Source organism: Camelina sativa, chromosome 4, assembly GCF_030686135.1.
Source record: "Camelina sativa cultivar CO46 ecotype springtype chromosome 4, ASM3068613v1".
Taxonomy (NCBI): Eukaryota; Viridiplantae; Streptophyta; class Magnoliopsida; order Brassicales; family Brassicaceae; genus Camelina; species Camelina sativa.
The window spans coordinates 20,917,404-20,944,676 of record NC_141883.1 but is presented as its reverse complement, the minus strand read 5'-3'; the positions used below and the strand labels follow the sequence as shown (position 1 = coordinate 20,944,676).

Below are 27,273 nucleotides of genomic sequence, written 5' to 3'. Positions count from 1 at the left end.
CTGCTATGCCACAATGTAATCTCATAAAATGTTAAGACACAATTACACAAACTGAAACTTTTCTGTAACGGTTTCAACTTTGTTGTGTACAATAATATTTCTATTGCATTATAGTCATCATCATCATTGTAATTTGACAAACCAAAACCGCATTACGACAGTCAAGATTCGCATAGACGTCAAGTTTCTTTCTCATAGTTGAAATATGTCTGACATCACAAACTTGCTAGTTGCTACCATAAAAAGTTATGAGTGTTATACTGCCAGTCCAGTATTTTTTTTTTTAACATCTGAAATTTTATTGATAAACTTGGTTTCACACCATAAAAAGTTATGAGTGTTATACTGCCAGTCCAATATATATACCATAGAATGAGTACAATTTTTAAGGTTTTATATGATAAGTGCATCATGTGTTTAGAGAGCCCACTAATCTCAATCAAGTGTCTTTTAGTTATATTTTTTAGCTCATAAATTAACTTAGCCTATAGTCTTTTCCATACTCAAAACCATGGATTGATATGAGTATACAACGTGGACATGCGTAAATATCTTGTCCCAAACAAAAACTTGAATCATGAAATATAACTACATCTTTTGAAAGGTCGTGTCTACCACTAAACTACAATTTAATTGGTTGGTGTCAGTTCATTCTTATATAATTTGAAACCTATTCTTCTAACTTTGATTAAGAATATGAACTCCCAACCATTTATGCGTTGGAGAAAAGACTGTTTCTCATTTTGTGCCGAACAAGAACACCTCACATATTTACTACGCCTTAGACTATCAGTTTGTAGAAGAAACATAAACAAGTTCAACACAGCTACTTGTATAAAAAAAATTGTTCATTCCAACAAGGAAAAATACAACACAGAAATAGTAGTTGAATGTTTCGTCACTTCGTTTTCATGAAATTGTTACGCTTTTATTCGTAGGACCCTTTATAGTCACCACCACCACTAATAGTAAAACTCTCACCAAGTCATTTAGCACTCTCGGGACCGTTTTGTAAAGAGTTAATTCATTACATGTAAAATCAAACTATATATCCTATCTACCTATTGGTAATTAAATAATGATATCCCTATCAATCTCTCCCATCCCAAAGACTTCAAAAAAAAAACTTGATTACAAAACACGTCATATCACAAACATTTAAACACTTGCCGGTCCACTTTAGTATAATCTTAGTTTGACTAGCATTTTTATTTTATTTTTTTGTAATAATTATCATCAACTATGAAAATAAATTAATTTTGAATCTACAATTTCTTTTTTAATTTCAAAACTCAAAAGAATGGGTCCAGTAAGTAATTAATATATATATATATATATATATATATATATATTATTTGTGTAAATAAAATGAATTGAGAAATAAAATAGTAGTATAAGTTTTGGACAGCAAACTATGCAGTTATGGGTCAGTACTCAACTGCAACAAAAACAACACATGGTCTCTCTCTCAGATCTCTCTCTCTCTTTTTTTCTCTTCTCTATCGCCACTCCCATCAATTTCAAAGTTATTATTAATTTATCTTGATTTGGTAGAGAGAGAGATATGTTTATACTTTTAAATTCGAAGAAAACAATTTACTAAAAAATTTAAATTATAAATCACGGTTGGTTGGGTGGGGGGGAAGAGGCAGATGTGGACACGTGGTGGGCAAGGAGTGGGTAAAAGGAACAGTCAAAGGAGCCAAGAGAGGATGATCTGAGTCTGAGAGAGCGAGAGGCTTAATTAGTCAAAGAGAGCAAAGACAGTAAGACACTGTCACGGTCGAATACGGGTCTAGCTGGCTCTTTTGTTTCTCGTCCCCACCTCACTCTTCTCTTGTCTTTTTTCTTTTCTTTTTCTAATTCCAATTCCCATTTTTATAGTATAAATCTATTTAGTTACTTACTTACTTCCTTTTTAAAAAAATTTGAACCTTTTATTCAACTAAATTTCGTATCTAATTCAGCTTGAGTTTACATATACGTAATAGTATAATACTATTCATTGCATAAACTATGGTAACATGAAACTAGTTATAAAGAATTGAATATTAACAATGTTATTTTATAAAATGTTTAATTCGTTTAAAGATTAAATTTGTTATTTCTTTATTTTGTAATCGATACATTTTTAATCTTTCTACAAAAAAAATTGACACGCTCTTTTCATTATCTGCCAAACTGAGAAATTATTTCGCTATTTTAGAGAGACGATTGATTATTTAGCCATTTACAAAATTGTATAAATATTAGAAACAATTGTTATCATAAGGATGTGTCTTTTTTAACAATAAAACTACATTATGAACTGCGGTATATAATTTTTACATAATTTTTACATAATTTTTTTGTTAATATAATATTTTAATACTAATATTGCTAATGTACTATTCTGTTAATTTAGTGATTTGGTATATAATTCGTGGTATACCGCATACCAATTTTTGTTTAATATAATCTTAACTAAATCAGTTTGATTCGACATATTTAATATTGATGTTGTTAAAATTGTAAAATAAAGATTTAATCCGTTTTGAAGTATCATATTAATAATATTTTATTTTTTAGCATTATCAATTCAACCATGTAATGTCATATAACCCGTTATGTAATATAACTCACTTGTGTTATTTTGAAAATTTAATATGTTTGAATATTCATAAGTTTAAACTTTTCATTAAGTTTAGATATATCAGTTATAAATTATAAACTTTTTAAAATTCTATAATTTATTATATACGGTAAATTAACTATATATGTATGTTGAACTCACAATATTATATTAATTTAGTAATATATGTTCGTTTAAAAAAAATCAAATCACAATATATGCAGAAAAATACACATATTTATTCATTTTTTGTATTATACGATGATTCACTACATTTATTTTTTAAAATCAAAAAGAGATGATAAGAGAATAATTTTTTAATATGGAGTAAATCTTTTAAATATATATATTAATTATAGAACATTATATATATGAATATTTAAAATATTTTAATTCTGTTTGGTTATAAAGATAGTAGAGAGAATTAAATAAACTTGTTTGGGTATGAACATAAGCATTAAATGGCATTTAATAGTAAATGTTTTCGTAAATATATTTTTAAGCAAAAAATACTGCAAAAATATTAGTATAAATGGATACAATATAATAGTATTAAAAAAAAAGGTATTGGTTTAAGAAATTGCTTTGTTGGTGTTAGTAACGATGATGGAAATGATTAATTAAGAAATTAAACATAGCGATTATCGTCACACGTGCCCGACCTGTACGGGTTACTCTTCCCCGTGGGTCTTTGGAGTTTAGTGCTAAACTCTCTTTAGCTTTTTTGACTACGTGCCGTATTTTTCTTTTATATTTTTACTACTTTACCCTCTTTTTTTGTTTATCTTTTTTTTTCACAAACATCTTTAAAAAAAAAATTGGTAAAATTGATGATAATATAAAAAGAAAAAAGATGTAACAATATTTTGGGAAAAGTATTTATCCTTAGTTAGCGTGGATATTAAGGAAAAAAATAAGCTTTTTAGAAAGAGGGTTTAGAATTTTACTGTTTTCTTTTGACTACTTCAAAGGATATTCTGGTTTTAAATTTTAAATCCAAATATTTATTAAAAGGAATTTAAACTATTCAGTCAAAGTGTTTACGGATATTATTCCATACCTTATTTGAAAAACATATCTCATATCTCATCTCTTGTCTATTTTGTACTCCATACCTTATTTACACCTTGGGTGCTTTTTCATGGAAACATTACGTAACTTGGTAACTTGTAATCTTAAAGATAGGGACGAAATTGGAAATCTAAATTACTAAACTAAAGTTTTTCAAATGGTAATAAAAAAAGTGATATACAGTTTTATAATAAAACCGGGAGGTGAAGGCATGTGGTGTAGCTTGCACGTGTGGTGCGCGAGTCGAGAGGACTAAACTTGACCGGCTATAGCCAATGAATTACCCGGTCACCTTATCTTTAAATTTTTTTTATTAGATTTTCCACCCTAATCTTTCAACAAATCTTTAATTTTTCCCTTTCTTCTTTGTTATTTTTATTTTACCCCTTTTTATAATAATATTTTTATTTTGCTATGAAACAAAAACAAAACAATCAGTCACACACACTACTACTACTACTACCTCAGAAGAGAGGGTAAGAGAGAAACAAGAGAGAGTAGTACGAGCTCTTCGTCATTCTCACGAATTTTTCTTTCTTGTTTTCGTCATCTGTGTTTTCACAAATTCTCTTCCTTTTTTTTTTATTATATATAAAAATCTTTCTGAATTTGCAAAGTGCAAATCTTTGTACTAACTGGGGTGGGTTCTTTGATTTTTGTTTTTCTTCTTCTCATTATTAATGATTTCTCCTTTTCCTATTTCTCGAAATTTGTGGTGTAAAAATTTCACATTTTTGAGGGCAGTTGAGAGGAGGAGGGCTTCTTCAATCATGTGTTTATGATGTTATACATCATTAACAAGAGTTGAATGAATCTCCTTTTTTGACCGTTGAAAAGAGAGAAAACAAACAGTTAAAGCAAAGGAAGAAGATTTGTGTTGTTGTTTTGTTGAAACGCTTCTTTCTTGAGAGTTATAATAAAGAGACATGCGTTTCTTTTTGAGCTTTCTTTGTGGCATTGTTTTCCCCAAAAATGTTGTGAGTTTTGAGAGTCTGTAAACAACAAGAAAAATTGGATCTTTTTTTGTTTGGTTTCTTTAAGATTCTTTTTACAAAATGCCGATGTTTCAGCCGTTAAAGAGAGATGGGTTAATTGGATTTGAAGGTGGTGGTGATGGGCAAGTCTTAGATCTGGATACTGCTGTGAAAGATGGAGTTCTCGGTGGTGTTAATGGTGGTGGTGTTGTTGATGAGAAATTGGATCTGAAGACCATGGTTAAGGAGCTAGATTTACAAGATATACCTTCTGTTTTCATTTGTCCCATCTCCTTAGAGCCGATGCAAGATCCTGTCACCTTGTGTACTGGTCAAACCTACGAAAGGTCCAACATTCACAAATGGTTCAACCTAGGTCATTTGACTTGTCCCACTACAATGCAGGAGCTTTGGGATGATACGGTTACTCCTAACAAAACTCTTCACCATTTGATCTACACTTGGTTCTCTCAGAAGTATGTGTTGATGAAGAAACGCTCCGAGGATGTGCAAGGGCGAGCTATTGAGGTTTTGGGTACTTTGAAGAAGGCTAAAGGTCAAGCTAGGGTTCATGCGTTGAGTGAGCTTAAGCAGATTGTTGTGGCTCATCTTATGGCCAGGAAGACTGTTGTTGAAGAAGGTGGTGTCTCTGTCATCTCTTCTCTTTTAGGTCCTTTCACTTCTCATGCTGTTGGATCTGAGGTTGTTGCGATTCTTGTGAGTCTTGATCTTGATTCCGATTCTAAATCAGGGTTGATGCAACCTGCTAAGGTTTCTTTGATTGTTGATATGTTGAATGATGGATCCAATGAGACCAAAATCAATTGCGCGAGGTTGATTAAGGGATTGGTGGAAGAGAAAGGGTTTAGAGCTGAGCTGGTCTCGAGCCATAGTTTGCTTGTTGGGTTAATGAGACTGGTTAAGGATAAGAGACATAGAAATGGAGTCTCCCCTGCACTTGGTTTGCTTAAACCAATCTCTGTTCACAAACAAGTTCGAAGCTTGATGGTTAGCATTGGAGCAGTGCCTCAGTTAGTCGATATCTTACCGTCTTTAGACCCGGAGTGTTTGGAATCAGCTCTTTTTATTCTTGATGCTTTAAGTTCAGACATGGAAGGAAGAGTTGCTGTCAAAGACTCTGCAAACACCATACCTTATACCGTTAGGGTACTGATGAGGGTGTCTGAGAATTGCACTAACTACGCGCTGTCTATTCTTTGGTCTGTCTGCAAATTAGCTCCTGAAGAGTGTTCGCCTCGTGCTGTTGAGGTTGGTCTTGCTGCTAAGCTGTTACTCGTGATCCAGAGCGGGTGTGATGCAGCGTTGAAGCAGCGGTCAGCGGAGCTACTCAAGCTCTGTAGTTTACATTATTCAGACACCATGTTTATTTCCAAATGCAAACTCACAAGGACGATTCAATAGCAACAGTTTAAATCTCTTTGGCATCGATTGGATCATACAACACATATCTCAGCGAATATGAAATGGTAAAATGCGAGTTGCGAATTTGCCCCTACACCAATGTATATATAGATGAAGAGTTCGGAAGAAGCAAATCCACAGGGGAAGAAGAAGCTGGGCGGGTATGTAATGTTTTCATGTCGGTTGGGTTTGCAATTAGCATTGGGAATTAGAAAACTTGTGTAAAGTTACCACCTTTGGTTCAATCAATTTCAGAAAAAAAAGGAAAAAAGAAGAATTTGAAGAAAGGAACCATATTGTTAACCTCTCTACTTGGGGTTCTTTTGAGAGGTTGTTTTGCTTTTTGACCATTCACAACAGAAAAAGAAAAGAAGCAAAATCTTTTGACCTGAAGTTGTTAGCCTCTTTTGAATCTTTTGAATCCTTTGTTCTTTTTTTCATTCAAGCTTTTCTTAGATTAGGAAACTAGACTATAATAAGCCTTTGAGCTCATGGTTCATCATATCATTATTAGTTCATCATTGTTTCCCCAGTCTTTTCATCGTCTTAAATGTGAAGTAAATATCAAAAACGTGATTCTTGAAAAATCAATCACTGTTATTGCATCGAGTGACATACCAAAGTACAGTTTGATGTGAATTTTGATTCTTATCGAATAAGTAGAGCAGAAAATGTGGTGGAGACCAAAAGTCTGCATACATTGTGGTCTGAGCTACCACTGTTGTAATGAACAATTGAAAAGAAAGTGCGATTTGACAAGTGAATCATTCACAACAATTTCTACTGTTTTTTGCGCAAAAAAACACAGACTTGTATATCACTTGTGTCCTGTTTTGGAAATGAGAGACTGAGCAAATCTTGTGTATATTATACACACTGTGATGTGAGAGCTTTTGTCTGGACATAAAACTCTGTAAACAGAGTGGCAGTAACCATAACCTTTAGATGGGCTGGAATTTGACTTTATGGGCTTTTTAACAACGAAGCCCCGTAGAGTGACAGTAACCAAAAACCTTTGTCCTCTTTTGAAACGAGAGTGAGCGTTAATCTTATGGGCTTTTTTTAGCTACGAAGTCCATTTCATTGATTATACGACGACGTTTTCGTTAGCGGTAATGTTGTTGTTTAAGGTCACGATTGAACAACGAAACTTGAGAGACTTGCTTGTGAGAGAGAGATCCCAAAACTAAAACTATGGCATGGTTTGCTAGATCCATTGCAAATTCTCTGAAGATGGATGAGGATGAAGATGATGAAAACGAAACGACGAAGGCCAAATCGATTGAAGATTCCGGTTCAGATCAACCGTCTTCTTCACCATCGTTGTTGCAAACACAGTCTCCACGAGGCGTGAAGGAAGACATCTCCGAACTCACCAAGACCTTCAGAAGTCAGCTATGGGGTGTTGCTTCTTTCCTCGCACCACCACCGCCTTCTTCCTCTTCTTCTTCTTCCGATACGGCGGATCATGTTGAGGAGACTCGGAAGTCATCGGATCTCGCGGAGGGTGATGAGGATCTGATTGCTGGGATTAGGAACGATTTCGTGGAGATCGGAGGTAGATTTAGGACCGGGATCTCGAAACTCTCTGGGAACTTACCTGTATCGGAATTTACGAAGATGGCTTCTAATTTCTTGCAATTGGGATCGGAAGGTACTGATTCGAAGGATCGTGATGTTGCTGTTGGAGATGCGATTGGTGTGACTGAGGAAGTAGTTGTGTTCGCTAGAGATCTTGCGATGCATCCTGAGACATGGCTTGATTTCCCTTTTCCTGATGAGGATGATAACTTTGATGGTACGTTTTTTTCGAATTCGCAGTACATTGTTAATCAGAATCACACTTTCTGATTTGAATCTGTTAGGAAAATTGTGTGAGTAATTGAGGTTATTCATGGTTTAGATCATTATGGTTAGTTGGAATTGTTATAGATTTTGGGTTTTATTTTACTTTTGTGAAGGCTTTTAGTGTGTTTCATCATTGTGAAAGTGTTGTTGTTATCTTCAGACTTTGATATGACTGATGCTCAATTTGACCATGCGCTGGCCGTGGAAAACCTTGCATCGAATCTGGCTGCGTTGAGGATTGAGCTTTGCCCTGCATACATGAGCGAGTATTGCTTCTGGAGGATTTACTTTGTACTTGTGCATCCTATTTTCAGCAAACATGATGCCTTGATTCTCTCAACTCCTCAGGTAAGCTTTGATTCTCAACTCCACTGGTGTTCATTTTTTTTTTTTTTTTCCCCTCTGTTTACAAAGTTTTCGAGCTATATGGATGTTAGCTATGGTTTATGTTTCGAATTGATGATCCTTTCTGCTAATAATGAACTTTAATAGTAGCATGTGAACTAGGTCTACAAGTTTTAATGGTAGATTTGCCGTTTTTGTGGATTGCTTTAAATTAATAATGAGGTAAAGAGTGAAACTTCTATGATGTAAACCACTGATTTGACCTTTTCTTAAAGGTACTTGAATCAAGAGCACTATTATCTCACGAGCTGCTGCATAAGAGAAACAAAAGTCCAGTAGTGGTGCAAGAGAGTAGTGATACAGAAGCTGCTAGTGCGAATGTGGAACCTCTTTCTCTACCTACTAATCCTGCACCCAAATCAGAACCAGAGCCAGAACCTGTCAAGACCATCGCTGTCGAGACAATACATTCGAGTGAGACGTCTGAGTTTGAGACAGAGAAGCACACAGTCGAGAGCAAGGATGTACAAGTTGTCGACAAGCCTGTCATCGAAGAAAGACCAGCAGCAGCGCTTCATGACAAGCCGGTGCAGAGCCCAGTCACTGGTTCTTCACCTAGAGTAATTGATGTCCAAGTGGATGATGATGATGATGTTGATGATTGGTTGAAGGATGAAGATAATGCAGGAACTGTTAGCACCGCCACCGTCACCAACCATCTTGTGCAGGATGAGGATGAAGATGTAACCTTCAGTGATCTTGAAGAAGACGACGATGACGTGCCTGTGAGTTACAAGAAATGACTCCTAAATCCTTCAGACCACAAAGTCACTCACTATTACGCAAAAAAGGCTGCCACTGGAAGAATAATGTCCCACGGCTGGTCAGGTAAAGCGAGACGCAGAAAGAAATCAAATCGATGGGGCTTAAATGTTGATGACGAACAACATGATGCTGTATTTGTGTTTGTGACCCTCTCTATATGTTTTATTAAAATTAATGTTTTGTGAATAGATTTTGTAACACTGCCGTTTCAAAAAGAAAAATGCATGGCTTGTATTGTAAATAAAACAGCTCCAAATTGTGATGACGATGGTTATGGTGGCGGAGGAAATGTTATAGAGATGTCACAATATATTTATAATTTGAGCTTTTTTTTTCTTTCTATACGATTCCATGTTTGCCATGCTACACATTTTATAAAGTTAAAAAAATCTTATTTTCTTTACAAATATCAACAACTACATAGTCTGCATTTTTGGTCTGGAGATCGGGTTAACCAAAAAATAAAGAGAAAAAGAAAAATAATATGAGAATGCTCCGAATACATTGGAACTTTGATATGGTCGAAGAGAGAAAACATATATACTACTCCCTCCGTTTTAAAGTATAAGATGTTTTAGAGAAGTTTTTTGTTTTATAATATAAGATGTTTTAAGTTTTTATGCAATTTTTAAATTAATTTAGTATTTTATATTATGTAGTATTATTTCTGATTGGTTGAATTTATTATTAAAAATAAAAACTTTTTAATTTATATGTTTTAGTTAAAACATTTTATATTTTAAAACAGTTAAAATATTATTTAAATATGATGGAGACTGGAGGACGTCCGGAGAAAAAGAAGAAGATGCCGCGTGTTGCAACACGTGGAACAGAACTCTCTATTGGCGGTGAGAAATGTAGCTCTAACTTACAAGAGACGCGACGGCTCGCCTCTTCCAAGGCGTTTGGCAACTTACCGTCCACGTGTCTGTCTGTGATTTCACATTCAAATCTTTTCTTTTTGCTTTAAAATTATTTTGTTTTTGCTTCATATTCATTCATTATTTTCATTTATGGGATACACGAAATGGCCACCGCCTTTATCCACTCGCTTCAACTTGTAAGAATAGAAAGAAAATAAATTTAATTATGCATTATAAAAATATGAAAAAAAAAATACACGTACGTTTCTGCATTAAGTTTTATTTGTAAACAACTTCCTTTTTAATTGACTTCGTTAAAAAAAAAAAATGAAAAAACTATTGATTTAAAAATAGAAAAGGAGGTCATGAATGCAAGGCCGGCCTATTTACAATAAAGATCAAGAATTTATTCCTCTTTCTGTATCATATGAATTTTTAAAAAATCATGACAATAATACAGTATTTGTGATAAGAATATTATTTTGGACTTGAAAAATAAGTATGTGAATTTGGTGTATTCTTAAGCTCTAATCCACCGCTTCTCTATTCTTCTGTGTCGCTGCTACTGCTCGAAATCAATGATAATATTCAATGCTTTTGCTTTTCTCATTATATATATATATATATATATATATATATATATATATATATATATATTTTGTTTCTCTTATTATTATACTAGTAAGTAGTAAGTATACATCAAACATTTACATTTTCGAGTTAGATAAAATGACTTGTAAAATTCTACTTCCATTTCTATGGAAGGTTAGGTAAGAGTTTTCCATTTGACTAGAGAAAACTGCGACTTTTCGGCTCTACCACTAATTGTGGTAATACTAAACAGTCAATATGTGCTGCATCAGCATTATGGTAAGAAAAATAAGAAACAAGCGAGGAAAAAAAACTATGTAAATATATACCAAAAAAATAGGAAAAAAGTCAAAAATATCTTATCTATTTTTATTTAGAAATTTAATATCTATTTTTTTATTGGAAAAATAATATTCATATTAATAAAAATGTACAATTTAATAACCAAAAAAATAAATGTTGTCATTTTTATACCTACGATCTCTAACAAAAAAATATATTCTAATTATATCCTTATTCATTTATATTAATTATTAATATATAAATGAGATGAAATTAATTTTAGTTTTAATTTTATTTGGATAAAAATAATTATTATTGATATTTCATTTTATCATTATTTTATTTCTTTAACTAAAATTATATTACATTTTATTATCAAAATAAAAAAATGTCTTTGAAGTTTTTGAAAATTTGGAGATTTGTTATGTTAGTATAATTAGTTTGGTGGTTTAGAAGGTTAGTGTAATAGTTATAAGGTTTAAATCGTTACCTTTAGCCACTTTGAATGTTAATTATAAGACTTACCTGTCTTTGTTTTAAAAACCTAGTTTAATTGACTTTTTTTTTTTAATTCAGGTTTGGATCTAAATTGTAAATATTTTTCACAAAAACAACACCGAAAGACTGCCGAGCTTACTTCAAACTATACTCGAACAGAAATGGGATGCATCTTGGTCAATTGAACCAACAAGACAACTGAATGCATAGGGAGTCAGACTTATTAGCTGATAATGAAAGAATTTCTGTTCAAAAAATAATGAATACTATATCCAGAAAAGTATTAGTTGATAGTGTTTTCAAAGATTTTTTTATTTGATAATAAAATGTGATATAATTTGAGTTAAAGAAATCAAATAATGATAAAATAAAATATTAATAAAATTATTTTTATTCAAATAAAACTAAAAGTTAAAAAATTTCATATCATTTATATTTTAATAATTAATATAAATGAATAAGTATTATTTTTACAATAAAAAAAGATTATTTACTAAACTTTTAAATAAAAAATTAATGAAGTATTTTTTTTTTACTTTGTTGAAAGAAAAAAGTATCATACTATATCATAAAGTATTATTAGCACGCATCTATCACGACGACCATGAACTTTCTTGATAAGGGCTTTTTAATGAGTATATATATAATATAAAAATATTCTTTCCTTTAATGGATTGAGAGAGATGTGAAAGAAGAAGATGTTGAACTTTAAAAGACTCCATAACTGACTTATCTATCACCCAACAAAACACACCCATGCTTGAACCTTCCAATAAAACAACCCAATGGCTAGCTTACTTCTTCTATTACACGCATGTATTTGTCTGCATCATATCATATCTACTTGATTGATCAGATCAGATACCTGCACCTTCCAATAATTCACAATCTCTCTCTCTCTCTCTCTCTCTTTTGTTACAAATTCTGTTACCAACTTTGACGTCACCATTTTGAATTCTTATCCAAATTCCATTTCCTAACAGAATTTTCCTTTTTCTCTCTTTCTCTTTCTCATTCCTTCAAGATTATTGATTCTCCCACTTCTTAGTTTTTTGCTCTGTTTTCAAAATACAAAAGTTGATTCCTTTTCTCATTTATTTTCCCGGGAAAGTGCAAAAAGAGCTCTCAGCAGCTTAAAGGGTTTATCATGCTTAAGTCTCCGGGTACTAAAACTTCTCTCAAATAAAAAAAAGTTTCCATTTTTATCTTCTCGTCTTCTTCTTCGATACTCTCTGTAGTTATATGGATAAACTAGGAGTGTTGAGCAAAAAAAGGAGCTATTTTGATTTTGCTCTCAAGAACAAAAAGTGGATTTTGTTAGCAGTTTCTGGTTATGCTGCTTTCAGGGTTTATCATTCTCCTTCAGTCACCCAGAAAAGGAAACGTATCTCTAAGCTCTTCTCTCTTCTTCTCAACCTCGTCGAAGCTGCTTCTGACTCAGCCGAAGCCGTTAGCGTCATCTCCAAGGATCTCACTGAGTTTCTCAGATCCGATTCAGATCAAATCCCAAACAGTTTCAAACAGATTTCGAAGATCGCCAAGTCCGATGAGCTCAACTCTTCTTTGATCAGATTCACACAAGCTATGACCGTTGGATTGATCCGTGGAATTGATGATGATGATGGATCCGGGTCGGGTTTTACGAATCGGGTTTTGGATAAGCTGTTTACGAAATCCGGGTCGGGTTTTGCTTCCGCGATCGTTGGTAGCTTTGCGAGGAACTTGGTCGTCGCGTTTTATTCTTCTTCCTCTAGCGGCTGCGGGGGTGGATCTCCGAAATTGTTTGACGCGATTTGTTCCGATGATGGGAGGAGATTGATCGGCGATTGCGTTCAGCGTTTCGTGACTACTGCGGTTTCGGTTTATCTCGATAAGACGAGTGATGTCAACGTTTTCGACGATTTGTTCGCCGGTTTAACTAATCCGAAACACGAAGATAAGGTTAAGCAAACGCTAGTGACGGTTTGTAATAACGCGGTCGAAACGTTTGTGAGAGCGTCGCGAAAACCGGTTCAGTTGAACCGGTGTCAGGATTCATCTCAATCGCTGACCGTTGGATCAACGAAACAACAGACCACGTGGATCGATCGGGTATCGTCGTCGTTATCGGTACCGAGTAACCGGAAATACGTGGTGGATTTAACCGGGAGGGTAACGTTTGAGACGGTTAGATCGTTGTTAGAAGTGTTGATCGAGAGAGCGAATGGTAAAGTAGAGAGTTACGTGGAGAAAGTGAGAGAGAGAGGGAATGAAACGAGGAGATTTGTGAGAGTTAAGACATCACTACTTCATAGTTTATGTTTGTCTTTGTGTTTACAGATTGTTGAAGCTCCATGGATCCTGACTCCAAGAAACTGATTGTTATACAAGTTCAGGCTAAAAGACAAGAAACACTTTTGTGTTTGTTTGTTTTGTTGTTGGTTTACATTCTTGGATTCATCAATCAAAATTTGATGTAAAATTGTTTTTTTTTTTAATTTTTTTGAGAAGATATTAAGATTGTTTTTGACTTTTTTTGTTTTTTGGATAGAAAGAAATGGGTTGGTTTGAATGTTTTTTTTGGATTTGGATATTTGGATAATGATAAGTGTGGGACATTATTATTTGTTTACACTTTTGTGGATAATATATGGTATGGATATAGTTGCTGAGTGACGTGGTTGAGCCAAAGGCCAATACATGTTGTTTTATGAGAAAATAACAAGTTGATAACTCTCTCATCTTCAATTGATCTGATCATCTAACTTCCGCTCATACTTTATATACTACAGTACCAACTACACTCTCAAGTTGCAACATCTAGAGTCTATGTACACCCGATATGATTCTTTCCATATATATAAAATGAATCATTCTTTCCATAAATGGCAATTTCTAGTCGCAAGTATGGCAGCACCAACACACAACACACAGTATTGGAAAGTCAATTACAGCCTAAAATGTTTGAGACCTAAAGGCTTTAATTTGAACTCTTTTGAATTTCCATAACAAAACATAATTATATCCTTTGCTTATGATGAAACAACATGTGAGGACCTTACAGGAAGGTGTTACCGATACATGGTTTTGGTTCCATAGATCCAAGAGCAACCTTTTGATGATAGTTGTGGCGATTCTAAACATAAATCATCACTCTTTTCCAAATATTGCATCTATGATCCGAGCTTAAACAAATCAAGGACTCGCCAAAATTTTTTTTGAATATAATATTAAATTAATTCAAGAAAAAATAACGTTTATTTTACAAGTGGCCTAAAAGTATTCTGGAAAAACTAAGAAAGTAAAAACAAAGCAAAATATTCAAACTTGTACAGATTTCCCAAAGTTTATAATATCTCTAGGGGTATCAAAATAGTTGATCCAATCCAACTTAATTCATTATCCAATTAGTTAAAAGTAAAATGGATTTATGAGTTAACTCAACTCATTTAACAATTGGGTTGGATCAACCCATGAATCCATTTAGTTAAATGAGTTAGATGAATAATTGGGTTAACAAACTATAATATAAATTAATTATATTTAATAGGAAATAATTATAATTAATATTTATCATCATTTTCACCATCATCATCATTATCACCATCATAACTTTCTAGGTGTGTTTTGGCGAGAAAAATACAGGTTTGCGTTTTTGGCGAGAAATTTACGAATTTACGTTTTTGACAAAAAATTTACGGATTGCATTTGACGGGAAATTTATGGGATTTTTGCAAGAAATTTTACGGGTTTTCGTTTTGGCGAGAAAATTACGGTTTTGCATTTTTGACGGGAAATTTATGGGTTTGTGTTTTCGGCGGGAAAATTGCGGATTTACATTTTGGCGGGAAAATTGCGGATTTGTGTTTTGGCGAGAGAATTGCGGATTTGTGTTGGCGGGAAAATTATAAGTTCAAAATTTTGGCGGGAAAATTGCAGGTTTGGGATTTTGGAGAAAATTATAAATGATGATGATGACATCATGTTGTTGACTATGATATATATGTTGATATGATGTTGGTGATGTTAATATGATTATGAATGTATGATGATAATGATGATGATAGTATAACAATGTTAATGATGATGATAGTTACATGATGGTAGTATGATGATGATGATAATATGATGATGTTGACTATGATATATATGTTGATATGATGTTGGTATTATGATGATGATGATAGTATGATGATGTTGATGATATTAGGTTGATAATGAAGAAATTGATGGGTTAGTGATTAACTCATAAACCTATTATAACCAAACTCATTTGACTCATGAACTTATTTAATCCATCAACTAATTAGGGTCAAAATTTTCAACTCATTAAAATTCACAAATTGAGTTGAATTGGGTTAGCTCATTAATCTTGACTCATTTTGACACCCCTAAATATCTCCTAGATGTAAGCCAGACCGGTAAAGCCGCTTCATACCGCTCGCCAAAAAAATTAAACCAATCAATAATTTAAATATTAAGCTAACATGATGGCTCATTGGCTCTGATCATCTTTGCAAATCAACAACAGCTTGTCTCATTCTTATACTCATTTTCTAATGTCTCGCCACTCAAAATCACCTAATAAACTAGGAATCCAAATTACAGTTTTTTTTTGTTTTTCGTTATCAGAAGGGATAACAAAGTTTTGATTATTACAAATTTTGTTCTTAGAGGGCCTTGGCCCATAATGATTTGCATCATTTACTCTATCGGCCCAGTCAAAAGCTGCCGAGTCATAGAGAGGTGTCTAGAAAAGTAAAGTCTTCACTTCACAAGAAAAGTCAACTACTTATTTTTTGCCCAGTCAACGCGTCTAATTTTAGGACCAAAATACAGCTGGTTGCTACAACCAAACTCGAAAGTTCTTGTTCGCCGCAGAATCAAATCTTTGTTGTGACTTTATACAAAATAAATTACTTATTATATAGCTATATTAAAATCCATAATCATACAACAACGAGTGTGAATAATAAGAACTCTCTCAAATTAACCCAAAAACAAAACAAAAAATTAAATAGCAATAACAAAAACAAAACAGAAATTACAGAGTGATTGATATAGGTTCGATAATGTAAATATATAGTTAATTAACTGCTTTAATATATATAAATCTAAGGCTTGTGATTCTGAGTGTAAATATAATCGGTGTGCACCACAAGGGATCGTCTTATAAAGCATTCTTCTTCTCCAATTCCGTTGCAGCTTTCTTCTTCAACCATGTCCCCCTCAATTTCCTATACGTAAAAAGAAAAAATGTGCGTCATTACTAAATTCAAAGTTACTTCCGGTAAATAAATTTAGTACTCTTGTGATAACATAAAACCTATAACATGAGACAAATCGAAAGAGTGGTATATCAACACTTTAAAAATTTTAACGGGTAAATTACAAATATAGTTTTTAATAGATATTTATCGGAAAATTTTAAATTATTTTTTTTTATAAAATATATACGTACTTTCATACAAAAATACGACGAAGGTTTTGAAAACTCATCGAAAAATCAATCAAATGTTTTTTTTGGAAATTCTGTTAGTAATTTTTCATAGTTCCTTGAACATTCCTTCTAATGACCTGTGTTTTTTTAGTGATACTTCAAAAATCACGCATGCAAGTTTTTTTTTAAAAATTGTTATATAATACTTTAGAATTTTAGAGTAAGGCTTAGAATAATCTAGGTATTTGCAGCTTTCATATTTATAAAAATTTCATCTAGAATCGATCATGTATTCTTTCCATGCTAATGCGCCGAACATACACCGATGGATTCTTGGTTCTTGAAATATGTTTCGAGTTGAAAGATTCTGAAATAGAGATAAAGAAGTTAGCAAACCTTGACGGAGTTTTCTCTGGATGAAGCGGTGGTTGCCGTGGGAGTCAGCCTGGCTGCGTAGGTTAACGTAGAGCAAAGCAAGAGAGCGATGATGAAAATGGTTGTGAACTTAGCCATATTGATTTGCAAAGGAGAGAGAATGGTAGAGGGATGGAGAATTATTATTAGATGTGAGGAGGAATAGAAGATCAAGTCAAATTAGGTGAATTTATAGTGAAACTGAAACTGAAACACGAGTTGACAAACAGGGAGATGCTGCCAAATGTGAACCATAGAAACTTGTAAAGTATAAAGTTAACTACCTTTATGGCGTCATAAAACGATTCATATATATCGCTAGCTCAAATTAATTTAATTTAGTTTTATGTTAATTAGTAATAATTATATAAGAAGATTATTCATGCCGTGTTATATAGATTAATTTATGGCCCTACTAAATTATTTGATGTTGTTGTTGTGTGTGAATGATTGCTCAAAAAAAGCAAAATATCATGTGATCAGGGGGAAAAAGGTAACCGTTGGATAAGAAACTTTTTCTTTTTAATTTTGGAAAACATTGTAAATTAAACAGTGAGTGGGTATTAAACTTCTTTTTGCCGCTAAAGTTTTCAAAATATAATGTTTTAATGCAAAACAAAATGTTCATTTAATTTTTCGCTATGTTTTGCTTGTAATTAATAGGAGGAGATTTATAGCCGACCTAAGATGTATAATATAATGTGGAAATTAATCATAGATTTATATATAATATTATAAATGTGTGTTATTAAGAAAACATTTCGTCGAAGGTTGATGATGTATATATGAGCGGAAAAGATTCACCTAATGATTCTCACGTGCAGCTGAATGGAATTGAGCTCTGTGAAAAAAATAAACTGATGTAATCATAATATTTGACCAATACTTAGTTTTTTTACTAAACTAACCATTTTATCAAAAACAGTTGATAGAGTAGTTTTCATTTCCAGGTTATTCTAGAACGCCGTCGAAGATAGATAATAGAAGAACGTCATCCCACATTATTCCCACGTCATAATTGAATGCTGTTTTTGTTTGTTTCCACAATCTTTTTTATAGTAGAAGCTAACTACCTAAGGAACTGATCATATCAAACAAAATAAATATAACGAGCATATGCATAAACTCATATGTTTTGCATGTAATATGTAGTAATTAATAATAACATGTGATCTTTCTTTTGATAACCAACAAAAATGTTTAAGAAATAAAGATCATAAAGAAATGTAAAGGGAATACAATACTACGCAATGTTTATCAAAAATAAAATAGTGGACAAAGAAACAAAAGATAAACGCGCATGGCATCTTAATAATTAAGGCATTTGGTGCAAGATTCTGGTCAAAAGAATAGGGAATAGAGAGGTTAGCAAAGTCTTGTTACACTTTTCATCAAACATATAGTGAATATTTTAATTCCATTCACATTTATGCATACATCACAGATCCGAATCGAAGATCCAAACCGAATTCGTATCCGAAATTGTAAAATATCCTAGCGGATTCTAAATCTCTAAATCTGAAAATCCAAACCCGAATCCGATCCGAACCGAAATCCGAACGGGTATCTGAATATACCCATATTTTTAATATATAGTAGTAATATTTATAATTTTAATAATATAAGTGTCCAAAATATCTAGATTTTTAGATATTTTCGATAATTTGAAATATTTAAACTGTTTATTATGTTGTAAATCACTTAGGATAGATCTCCATAACCGGTCCATATATATGTCCAAGTCCACAAGGCCCATCGGCCACTTTACATATTCCTAGTCGGTTTTGTACTTAGGGTTATCTATCCCTATATATATATGTATTATTCGATTGAATCATTAATAAGAATACAAGAGAATACATTCTTCGAGTAACTCTACTTTCACAACACGTTATTAGCACGAGTTTGCCCTAAACTCCAACTGAGAAAATCCCTAAAACCCTAAACCGCCGCCGCACATAAGTTCGTGATTGTTCAAGCTCGGCGATCGGTTCTAGTTCGTGGTCAATCCGTGTTCATGATCAGCTTCCGTTCGTGATCAAGTTTTGTTCGTGACTAATCCGAGGTTCGTGATCAAACTCAAGGTATATTCGAGGTCTTTAGCTCCCGTATCAATTCCAGTCAACCCCCAAACGGTGTTAAGGTAAATAAATCGAACCTATCGGACATATACATATCGAACCTGATCTTAAATCTATTGGAACAATAAAAACTGCAATTACACAATCAACAAATCAAAACCCTAAAACCCTAAAAACTTTAAAATTCGATTGCTATGAGGTTTTAGGATTGTTTAGATTGTTTGCAATTAAACTGATTGTGCCTTGTTTAAAATCTGATTATTATTGATTGTTTGTTTAAAATCAAAACCTTAAAATCGGAATTGTTCTATGTCTTGCATGAAACCCTAAAATTAAAACCCTAGAAAAATCAGAAATTTAGAGAAAATATTTCCCTAAAACTTTTTTCTTAATCCTAAACTAGAAAAAGAAATCTTATCTAGAGAAAAGGAAAAATTGAAAACATAAAATTATTTGCATATTTCCTTGTTCATACTAGATTATATTTTTGTCTAGGATTGTTTCATGCATATATTAACTATGTATTAAAAGAAAAAACTATGTAATAAAAGACAAAAAATTATTTACTAAAATTGGCATAGTTCGGTCTTAAATACCGCATGGCCTAGACAAAATTAATTCCATGGTTTGGTCTTAAATACTGCATGGCCAAGACTAAAACAATTGGCATGGTTCGGTCTTAAATACCGCATGGCCTATACTAAAACAATTGGCATGGTTCGGTCTTAAATACCGCATGACCTAGACTAAAAACGATTGCATGGTTCAGTCTTAAATACCGCATGAAAATAATCGGGTACATGTTTTGTATTTTATAGATGTCCAAGATCAACAATCTCCAATATGCTGCACTTAATGTTTATGGAGACAACTATTTACAATGGGCATTGGACACTAAGATTACCCTGAAATCAAAAGACCTATGTGAGTGCATTGAGGATGATAATGATTGTACTGAAAAGAGTAGGTACAAGGCGGTTTTGCTAATACGCCATCATCTTGCTGATAGTCTCAAGAACCAGTACCTTACCATAGAGAATCCTCTTGACCTTTGGACATAGTTGAAAAACAGATATGGACACCAAAAGACGGTGCTCCTACCAAAAGGCTCAATTCGATTGGAAAAATTTAAGGATCCAGGATTTTAAATCCGTGGAAGAGTGTAATTCAGAGCTATTTAAGATAGTCTCGATCTTGAAGTTGTGTGGTAAGGAAACATTCTCAACCTTTCACACCAACAACATACTGCTTCAACAACAATATCGTGAAAAGGGTTTCAAAACATATGCAAGTCTAATCTCTTGTTTGCTACGTGCTGAGCAAAACAATGAGTTATTTCTAATGAACAGTGCAATGAGACCTCCTGGTTCTGCTGATCAACAGGTCAATTAAACCCAATGTGTACTCCACCATGATCTAGTGGTATCGTTGTAACACTTCAGGATCGAATCCACAGAGACCAAGCGATGCACTATGAAATTGTATAAATTTGAATTTAGCTAAGGCAAAAAGAAAGATTGTGTTTCAAGTAACCGATTAAAAACAGAAAATAAATAAGATTTTTGCAATCAAGGAAGGATATTGGGCGTGGGGAATCAGTTAGGGGATTACAATCACAAATTTAGTTGATAGATTGGAAAGCATTAGAAACCGTTCTTGAACTCAAATCACGAATGTAAAACTAACCTACTGTCGCAGCGTTAGTTATCTATGCAATGAATTGATTAAATTCTAAACCGTCGTTTGAATCTAGCAATCCTAACAAGCAATAAGTTCAAGTTTGATTTTGTTCACAAGGTGCCTTAACTTCATCTTTTGTTGGCTAAGGATCACCTTGCTCACATATGTTTTTTTCAAGCAATTCAACAACACTTTTGATGCCTAGATGAATTAAAACTGCAATCATAAACTAGGTAGCTAATCTAGTTTAAGCATTAAGCACAACTATAGATGAAGAACACAAAAGATCAATCCCAAATCTAACAACCTAAATTTAGAGAATCATAAAACCCCTTTTGAAACCCGAAACCCAACAGTAAACTACACAGAGATGGAAATCAAAGAACAGCAAATCAATGATGAAGAAAACATAATTGAATTGCAAAAGAATAGAAAATAGGGTTTAGAAATCTTCTCCAAAGTGTCAAGAAGGATTAGAGATCTTTTCCCAAAGTTTACAAGTACTCAAAAGCTGCATAGAATAAAAGTTATCTCTCTAGAGGTCGAGCCTCGTGCTTAAATAGTAAAAATAAAACCCTAAAAGTCGGTTTAAAAAAAAAGGAAAAGTTGCTTCGGGTACGGGATTGGGCGATCCCAAATGTAGATCGGCCGATCCTAGATGCTTTTCTGTGTTTGCTCCATCTGCTTGCTAGTCCGATCAGTCTTCACCAAATTAGCTCCAGATGTATGTCTTCATCCCCAAAACACTCAGTTTCCTTCCAAAGTAGCCTAGAACCTGTACAGACTCACAAAAGACTAAAAAGAATCTAAAATCTCACTTTGACTCAACAAAAGACTCAAAAACAAACCTTAAAACTATGGTTAAAACCTATAAAATACAGACACATCATCTGCCCCATTACCAGAAACTCACAAGGTTGATATGGCCAAGAAAGAGCCTAAAGAAAATAAAGAGTCCAACTACGTCCCGAGAGACAAGTATCACGGCCGTGGCCGTGGTAGAGGACGTGGTGGTCGTGGCAATTACCAAGGAAACAATTATGGTCATGGCCGTGGGAACCGATCAGACTTCGGTCGTGGTCGAGGTAGAGGCCGCAGAATTTTCAAACCGGAACATAAGGCCAAATCCATTTGCCATAGATGTGGTATGGAGAATCATTGGGTAAAGACATGCAGAACACCTAAGCACCTTGTTGATCTCTATCAAGAGAGTTTGAAAAAGAATCCAGGAGCTAACCTGGTTCATCTCGATGGTGAAGGAGATTTCGACCATGAGAATGAAGACCAATTGGATTATGAGACTTCGGATTGTCTAGGAGATGATAATTAAAACTATGGTTAAAACCTATAAAATACAGACACATCATCTGCCCCATTACCAGAAACTCACAAGGTTGATATGGCCAAGAAAGAGCCTAAAGAAAATAAAGAGTCCAACTACGTCCCGAGAGACAAGTATCACGGCCGTGGCCGTGGTAGAGGACGTGGTGGTCGTGGCAATTACCAAGGAAACAATTATGGTCATGGCCGGGGGAACCGATCAGACTTCGGTCGTGGTCGAGGTAGAGGCCGCAGAATTTTCAAACCGGAACATAAGGCCAAATCCATTTGCCATAGATGTGGTATGGAGAATCATTGGGTAAAGACATGCAGAACACCTAAGCACCTTGTTGATCTCTATCAAGAGAGTTTGAAAAAGAATCCAGGAGCTAACCTGGTTCATCTCGATGGTGAAGGAGATTTCGACCATGAGAATGAAGACCAATTGGATTATGAGACTTCAGATTGTCTAGGAGATGATAATTAAATTTAAAACTGTCTTAATTTAATTTCTATGTTTTATGCTTTGAATTTTATTGGATTATTATTTTGAATTATAATTTTGGTTTAAATTCAATTATTTTATTTCCTTCAATATATATATTTGTTTGTTTTATTCTTTATGTCTAAAACATAATTCTTGTCCATATTAAGAAATGGACGAGGAAAAGAACATACTTGTGGTGGATAGTGGATCAAGCCACTCAATTTTGAAGGATAAGAGATACTTTGTTAATCTCATTTTGAAAAATGCCAATATTAGCACAATAGCAGGTATAGCAAGCCTAATTGAAGGCTATGGCTGGGCTCATATTCTTTTACCTAATGGCACACATCTTGAAGTAAGTGATGCTTTATATTCACCCAGCTCAAAGAGGAGCTTATTAAGTTTCAAAGTTATTCGTTTGAATGGTTTCCATATTGAAACTAAGGGTGAAGGGAACCAAGAGTTCCTACATATTACTGAAATCACCCAAGGATCTAAGAAAATCCTAGAGACTATACCCGCATTATCTACTGGTCTTTACCATGCTAAAATTAATATGATAGAAGCTAATATGGCAATGAATAAGAAGTTTAATGAACAATTCACTTTATGGCATGACCGGCTTGGCCATCTGGGTTCTAACATAATGCGTAAGCTAATTATGAATTCAAATGGGCACACTCTTAAAGAGAGACGAGTTATCCCTAAAATTCTCACGTGTGTAGCATGTGCAAAAGGGAAACTCATTATAAGGTCATCACCAGTAAAAGTCACTAAAGAGACTTTAAATTTTCTGGAAAGGATACAAGGAGATATATGTGGACCAATACACCCATCTTGTGGGACGTTCAGATATTTTATGGTCCTTATTGATGCATCGACCAGATGGTCGCATGTTTTCCTATTATCCACTAGAAACCTTGCCTTTGCTAGATTGCTGGCCCAGATCATACGTTTGCGAGCCCACTTTCCAGATTTTCCACTTAAGACTATACGTCTAGACAATGCTAGTGAATTTACATCCCAAGCGTTTAATGATTATTGTATGTCCATGGGGGTAAGTGTGGAACATTCTGTGGCACATGTACATACACAAAATGGATTAGTTGAATCTTTTATTAAACGTATTCAATTGATTGCTCGATCATTACTCATGAGGTCGAAGCTTCCTGTGTCGGCTTGGGGACACGCAGTATTACATGCAGCAGAACTTATATGCATCAGGCCATCTAGTGAGCATAAATATTCGCCATCCCAATTACTAACGGGTCATGAGCCAGACATATCCCATCTAAAGACATTCGGGTGTGCCGTTTATGTACCTATTGCTCCACCACAGAGAACTAAGATGGGACCTCAAAGAAGGATGGGAATATGTGTTGGATATGATTCTCCCACCATTATTAAGTATCTAAAGCCAACTACGGGTGATTTATTTAAGGCTAGATACGTGAATTGTCAGCTTGCTGAATCCGAATTTCCTTTGTTGGGTGGAGAGACAAACAAGCTGGTCAAAGAAATATCATGGAATCAAACATCCTTGAATTGGCAAGATCCTCAGACTCTAGTATGTGAGGCAGAGGTCCAAAAGATTATACATTTACAAAAGCTAGCTAATCAATTGCCAGATTCCTTTGCTGACCCAAAGAGAGTTATGAAATCGTACATACCAGCTTGTAATGCACCAGTACGTATTGATGTTCAAAAGGAACACAATCAAGTTGCTACAAAGTCTAAGGTACGTTTGAAACATGGTAGACCAATAGGTTCCAAAGATAAGAATCCTCAGAAATCAAAGAAAGGTGCAAATCAAACCACGGTTAAGGAAACCATAGACATGGCCACGGCAAATCCTAAGGTACCGAATGAGGTTTGGGACGCTGAACCTCAAGGTCCTGAAGGTATTGATAATAATGAGATCTCAATAAACTATATCATGTCCGGAATTCAATGGAACTTAAAAGATGTCGACATTGATGAAATATTTGCATACAAGGTAGCACTTAAAATAAATGAGGATCATGAACCCACGTCCATATTAGAGTGCACTCAAAGACCAGATTGGTTAAAATGGAAAGAAGCCATTGACGTTGAGTTAAATTCATTAAAGAAAAGGAATGTGTTTGGTCCGATCTTAAGGACACCATTCGATATAAAGTCAGTTGAACACAAATGGGTCTTTGTAAGGAAGAGAAATGAGAATAATGAAATCGTGAGATATAAGGCCGGACTTGTAGCACAAAGATTCTCTCAATGACCAGGAATAGATTATGAGTAGACATACTCCCCTCTGATGGATGCAACGACTTTTAGATTTTTAATAAGTCTGGCTATAAGACAAAAACTTGACTTGCGGCTAATGGATGTAGTGACTGCATATTTATATGGTCCACTGGATAATGAAATTTATATGAGATTACCAGAAGGTATTGAGCTAAATGATAAGAAATGTTCTCGAGAACAATACTGCATAAGGCTAAACAAATCCCTTTATGGACTGAAACAAAGTGAGCGTATGTGGTACAATAGATTGAATGAATACCTAGCTAAAGAAGGCTATAAGAATGATCCCATCAGTCCATGTATTTTTATAAAGAAGTTTGCAAATAAAGGATTTGTAATCATAGGAACGTTGGATTTGGGTTTATTTTATACTAACCATAACAAAGAAGGTTTAGTTGGTTTTGCTGATGCAGGTTATCTATCCGATCCACATAATGCAATGTCTCAAACCGGCTATGTGTTTACACATGGTGGTACAGAAATTTCATGGCGTTCAATGAAGCATACCATTGCGGCCACTTCATCTAATCATGCAGAGATTTTGGCTATGCATGAAGCCAACCGTGAGTGTGTTTGGTTGAGGTCGATGACTCAACACATCATGACAGATTGTGGCATGGCCAATGACAAGGAAGCGACTATCATATATGAGGACAATACCGCTTGCATCACACAGCTCAAGGAAGGATACATCAAGGGAGATTGGACGGAGCACATTTTACCTAAGTTCTTCTGCACACATGAACTACAAAAGGCTGGAGAAGTTCAAGTGGTGCAAGTTCCATCTTGCGACAATTCAGCCGATCTCTTCACCAAGTCATTACCGACATCGATATTCAAGAAGCTCACGCACCAGATTGGAATGCGGAGACTCAATGACTTTTAGTGATGCTTAGAACAGGGGGAGTAATACGTGTTGTACTCTTTTTTCTTCACCATGGTTTTGTCCCAATGGGTTTTCCTGGTAAGGTTTTAATGAGACAGCGTCCCCAAGCGTATTACGGTGATCTCTTAGCATTTGCACGGTTATGTTATCCAAGGGGGAGTGTTGTAAATCACTAAGGATGGATCTCCATAAACGGCCCATATACATGTCCAAGTCCACAAGGCCCATCGGCCACTTTACATATACCTAGTCGGTTTTGTACTTAGGTTATCTATCCCTATATATATGTATTATTCGATTAAATCATTAATAAGAATACAAGAGAATACATCCTTCGAGTATCTCTACTTTCACAACATATTAGTAAATTTGGATCAAAAATACTCTAAATTTTCAGATATATTGTGTATTATAGATTAATTTAAACTAAATTAGATACTAAAATTTTTAGTTTTGTTAATTTTGGGTAATCCGAATTTGAAACCCGAAAATCCAAAATACTCGATCCAAACCCAAACGGATACCCGAATGCTCAGGCATACATCACACGTATCGTAAGCTTATTATTTGACGATTTCGATTTTATTCTTGTGATCACACATCTCATATACGAGATCATTGATTAAGTGAGTCGGTTCTGAACCGATCAATATATTCGTTCTTAAAACCAGATATGGTTGCGATAGTCGATCGATATATAAGTTTAGTCTGATATCTTTGGTTACACTGTTACGATTGAATTCAAGAACTAATTAAAATGGATTTACCGATATGAAAAATAAACGAGGAATATTATAATGTTGATGAGCATCTTCCAAAACCGAAAGTTAAAAGAAGAAAGTATTTTCAATTATTGTTGGATTAAGACTAAGTAACCCAAACATTCTTAATTGGGGTTAAAATCCAAACCCCAAAATATTCGTAATTATCTTTCTTTTTATCCAACAAACGAACAAACATATTCTTCTTGGGACGTGAATAATTCTTTCTTTTCTTTTCTCTTGCCATGTTTTAAAAAATACGTGAGTTTTTCTTACCAAATTTCGATAGCTATTTTCTTACTTAATTTTTCTCTGATTTTTTAATAAAAATTCTAGATAGTAAAGATAAATGTCATTATTCTTGATATGGTACGTTGAATTTAGCAAGAATAGAAAGTTCTTAATATAAATAATTATCTCATATCCGCTTTAGTCTTCTAGATAGATTTCGATGACTATTATGATTATCTAACGTCGCTCCAAATAGTTATGTAACTGCTGTGGTTTGATATTCAATGGTCAATATATATACGTGAGACAATTAAAACCACATGAAAAAAGTGAGGAAAAATAATGCTTATATCACAAATCGAAAATTGATTGACATAGATT

The 27,273-nt window shown here is 34.0% G+C and overlaps 3 protein-coding genes and 1 pseudogene across 5 annotated transcripts; 3 read left to right on the top strand and 1 right to left on the bottom strand.

Moving 5' to 3' along the window:
* The first annotated feature begins 4,098 nt into the window (after window positions 1–4,098).
* On the top strand, window positions 4,099–6,665 carry LOC104780806 (U-box domain-containing protein 30 pseudogene; annotated as a pseudogene). Its single transcript, XR_015596949.1, has one exon. The product of XR_015596949.1 is annotated as a U-box domain-containing protein 30 pseudogene (transcript).
* Window positions 6,666–7,144: 479 nt separating this feature from the next.
* LOC104780804 (uncharacterized) lies at window positions 7,145–9,342 on the top strand. The gene is made up of 3 exons (XM_010505345.3): window positions 7,145–7,876; window positions 8,087–8,274; window positions 8,547–9,342. The coding sequence occupies exons 1-3, from the start codon at window positions 7,273–7,275 to the stop codon at window positions 9,072–9,074; spliced, it is 1,320 nt and encodes a 439-aa protein (XP_010503647.2). The 5' UTR covers window positions 7,145–7,272; the 3' UTR covers window positions 9,075–9,342.
* Window positions 9,343–12,005: 2,663 nt separating this feature from the next.
* Window positions 12,006–13,943, top strand: LOC104780803 (protein PHLOEM PROTEIN 2-LIKE A10). Of its 2 annotated transcripts, XM_087510448.1 has the most exons (2): window positions 12,007–12,493; window positions 12,677–13,943. In XM_087510448.1, exon 2 carries the CDS (start codon window positions 12,915–12,917, stop codon window positions 13,686–13,688), a length of 774 nt encoding a protein of 257 aa, XP_087366574.1. In that variant the 5' UTR covers window positions 12,007–12,493; window positions 12,677–12,914; the 3' UTR covers window positions 13,689–13,943. The 2 variants fall into 2 exon arrangements, with proteins under 2 accessions (XP_010503645.1, XP_087366574.1); XM_010505343.3 differs by having other exon boundaries at window positions 12,006–13,943.
* A 2,267-nt stretch (window positions 13,944–16,210) lies between these two features.
* LOC104780802 (phytosulfokines 3) lies at window positions 16,211–17,342 on the bottom strand. The gene is made up of 2 exons (XM_010505342.3): window positions 17,146–17,342; window positions 16,211–16,546 (listed from the first exon to the last, which is right to left on the bottom strand). The coding sequence occupies exons 1-2, from the start codon at window positions 17,260–17,262 to the stop codon at window positions 16,424–16,426; spliced, it is 240 nt and encodes a 79-aa protein (XP_010503644.1). The 5' UTR covers window positions 17,263–17,342; the 3' UTR covers window positions 16,211–16,423.
* Between the last annotated feature and the right edge of the window lie 9,931 nt (window positions 17,343–27,273).

Coding starts and splice junctions, on each gene's coding strand:
- LOC104780802 (XM_010505342.3), bottom strand. CDS start 17,262: ATGGCTAAGTTCACAACCATTTTCATCATCGCTCTCTTGCTTTGCTCT. Junction 16,547..17,145: donor CCAGAGAAAACTCCGTCAAG/GTTTGCTAACTT, acceptor TTTTACGTATAG/GAAATTGAGGGGGACATGGT.
- LOC104780803 (XM_010505343.3), top strand. CDS start 12,573: ATGGATAAACTAGGAGTGTTGAGCAAAAAAAGGAGCTATTTTGATTTT.
- LOC104780804 (XM_010505345.3), top strand. CDS start 7,273: ATGGCATGGTTTGCTAGATCCATTGCAAATTCTCTGAAGATGGATGAG. Junction 7,877..8,086: donor TGAGGATGATAACTTTGATG/GTACGTTTTTTT, acceptor TGTTATCTTCAG/ACTTTGATATGACTGATGCT. Junction 8,275..8,546: donor TGATTCTCTCAACTCCTCAG/GTAAGCTTTGAT, acceptor CTTTTCTTAAAG/GTACTTGAATCAAGAGCACT.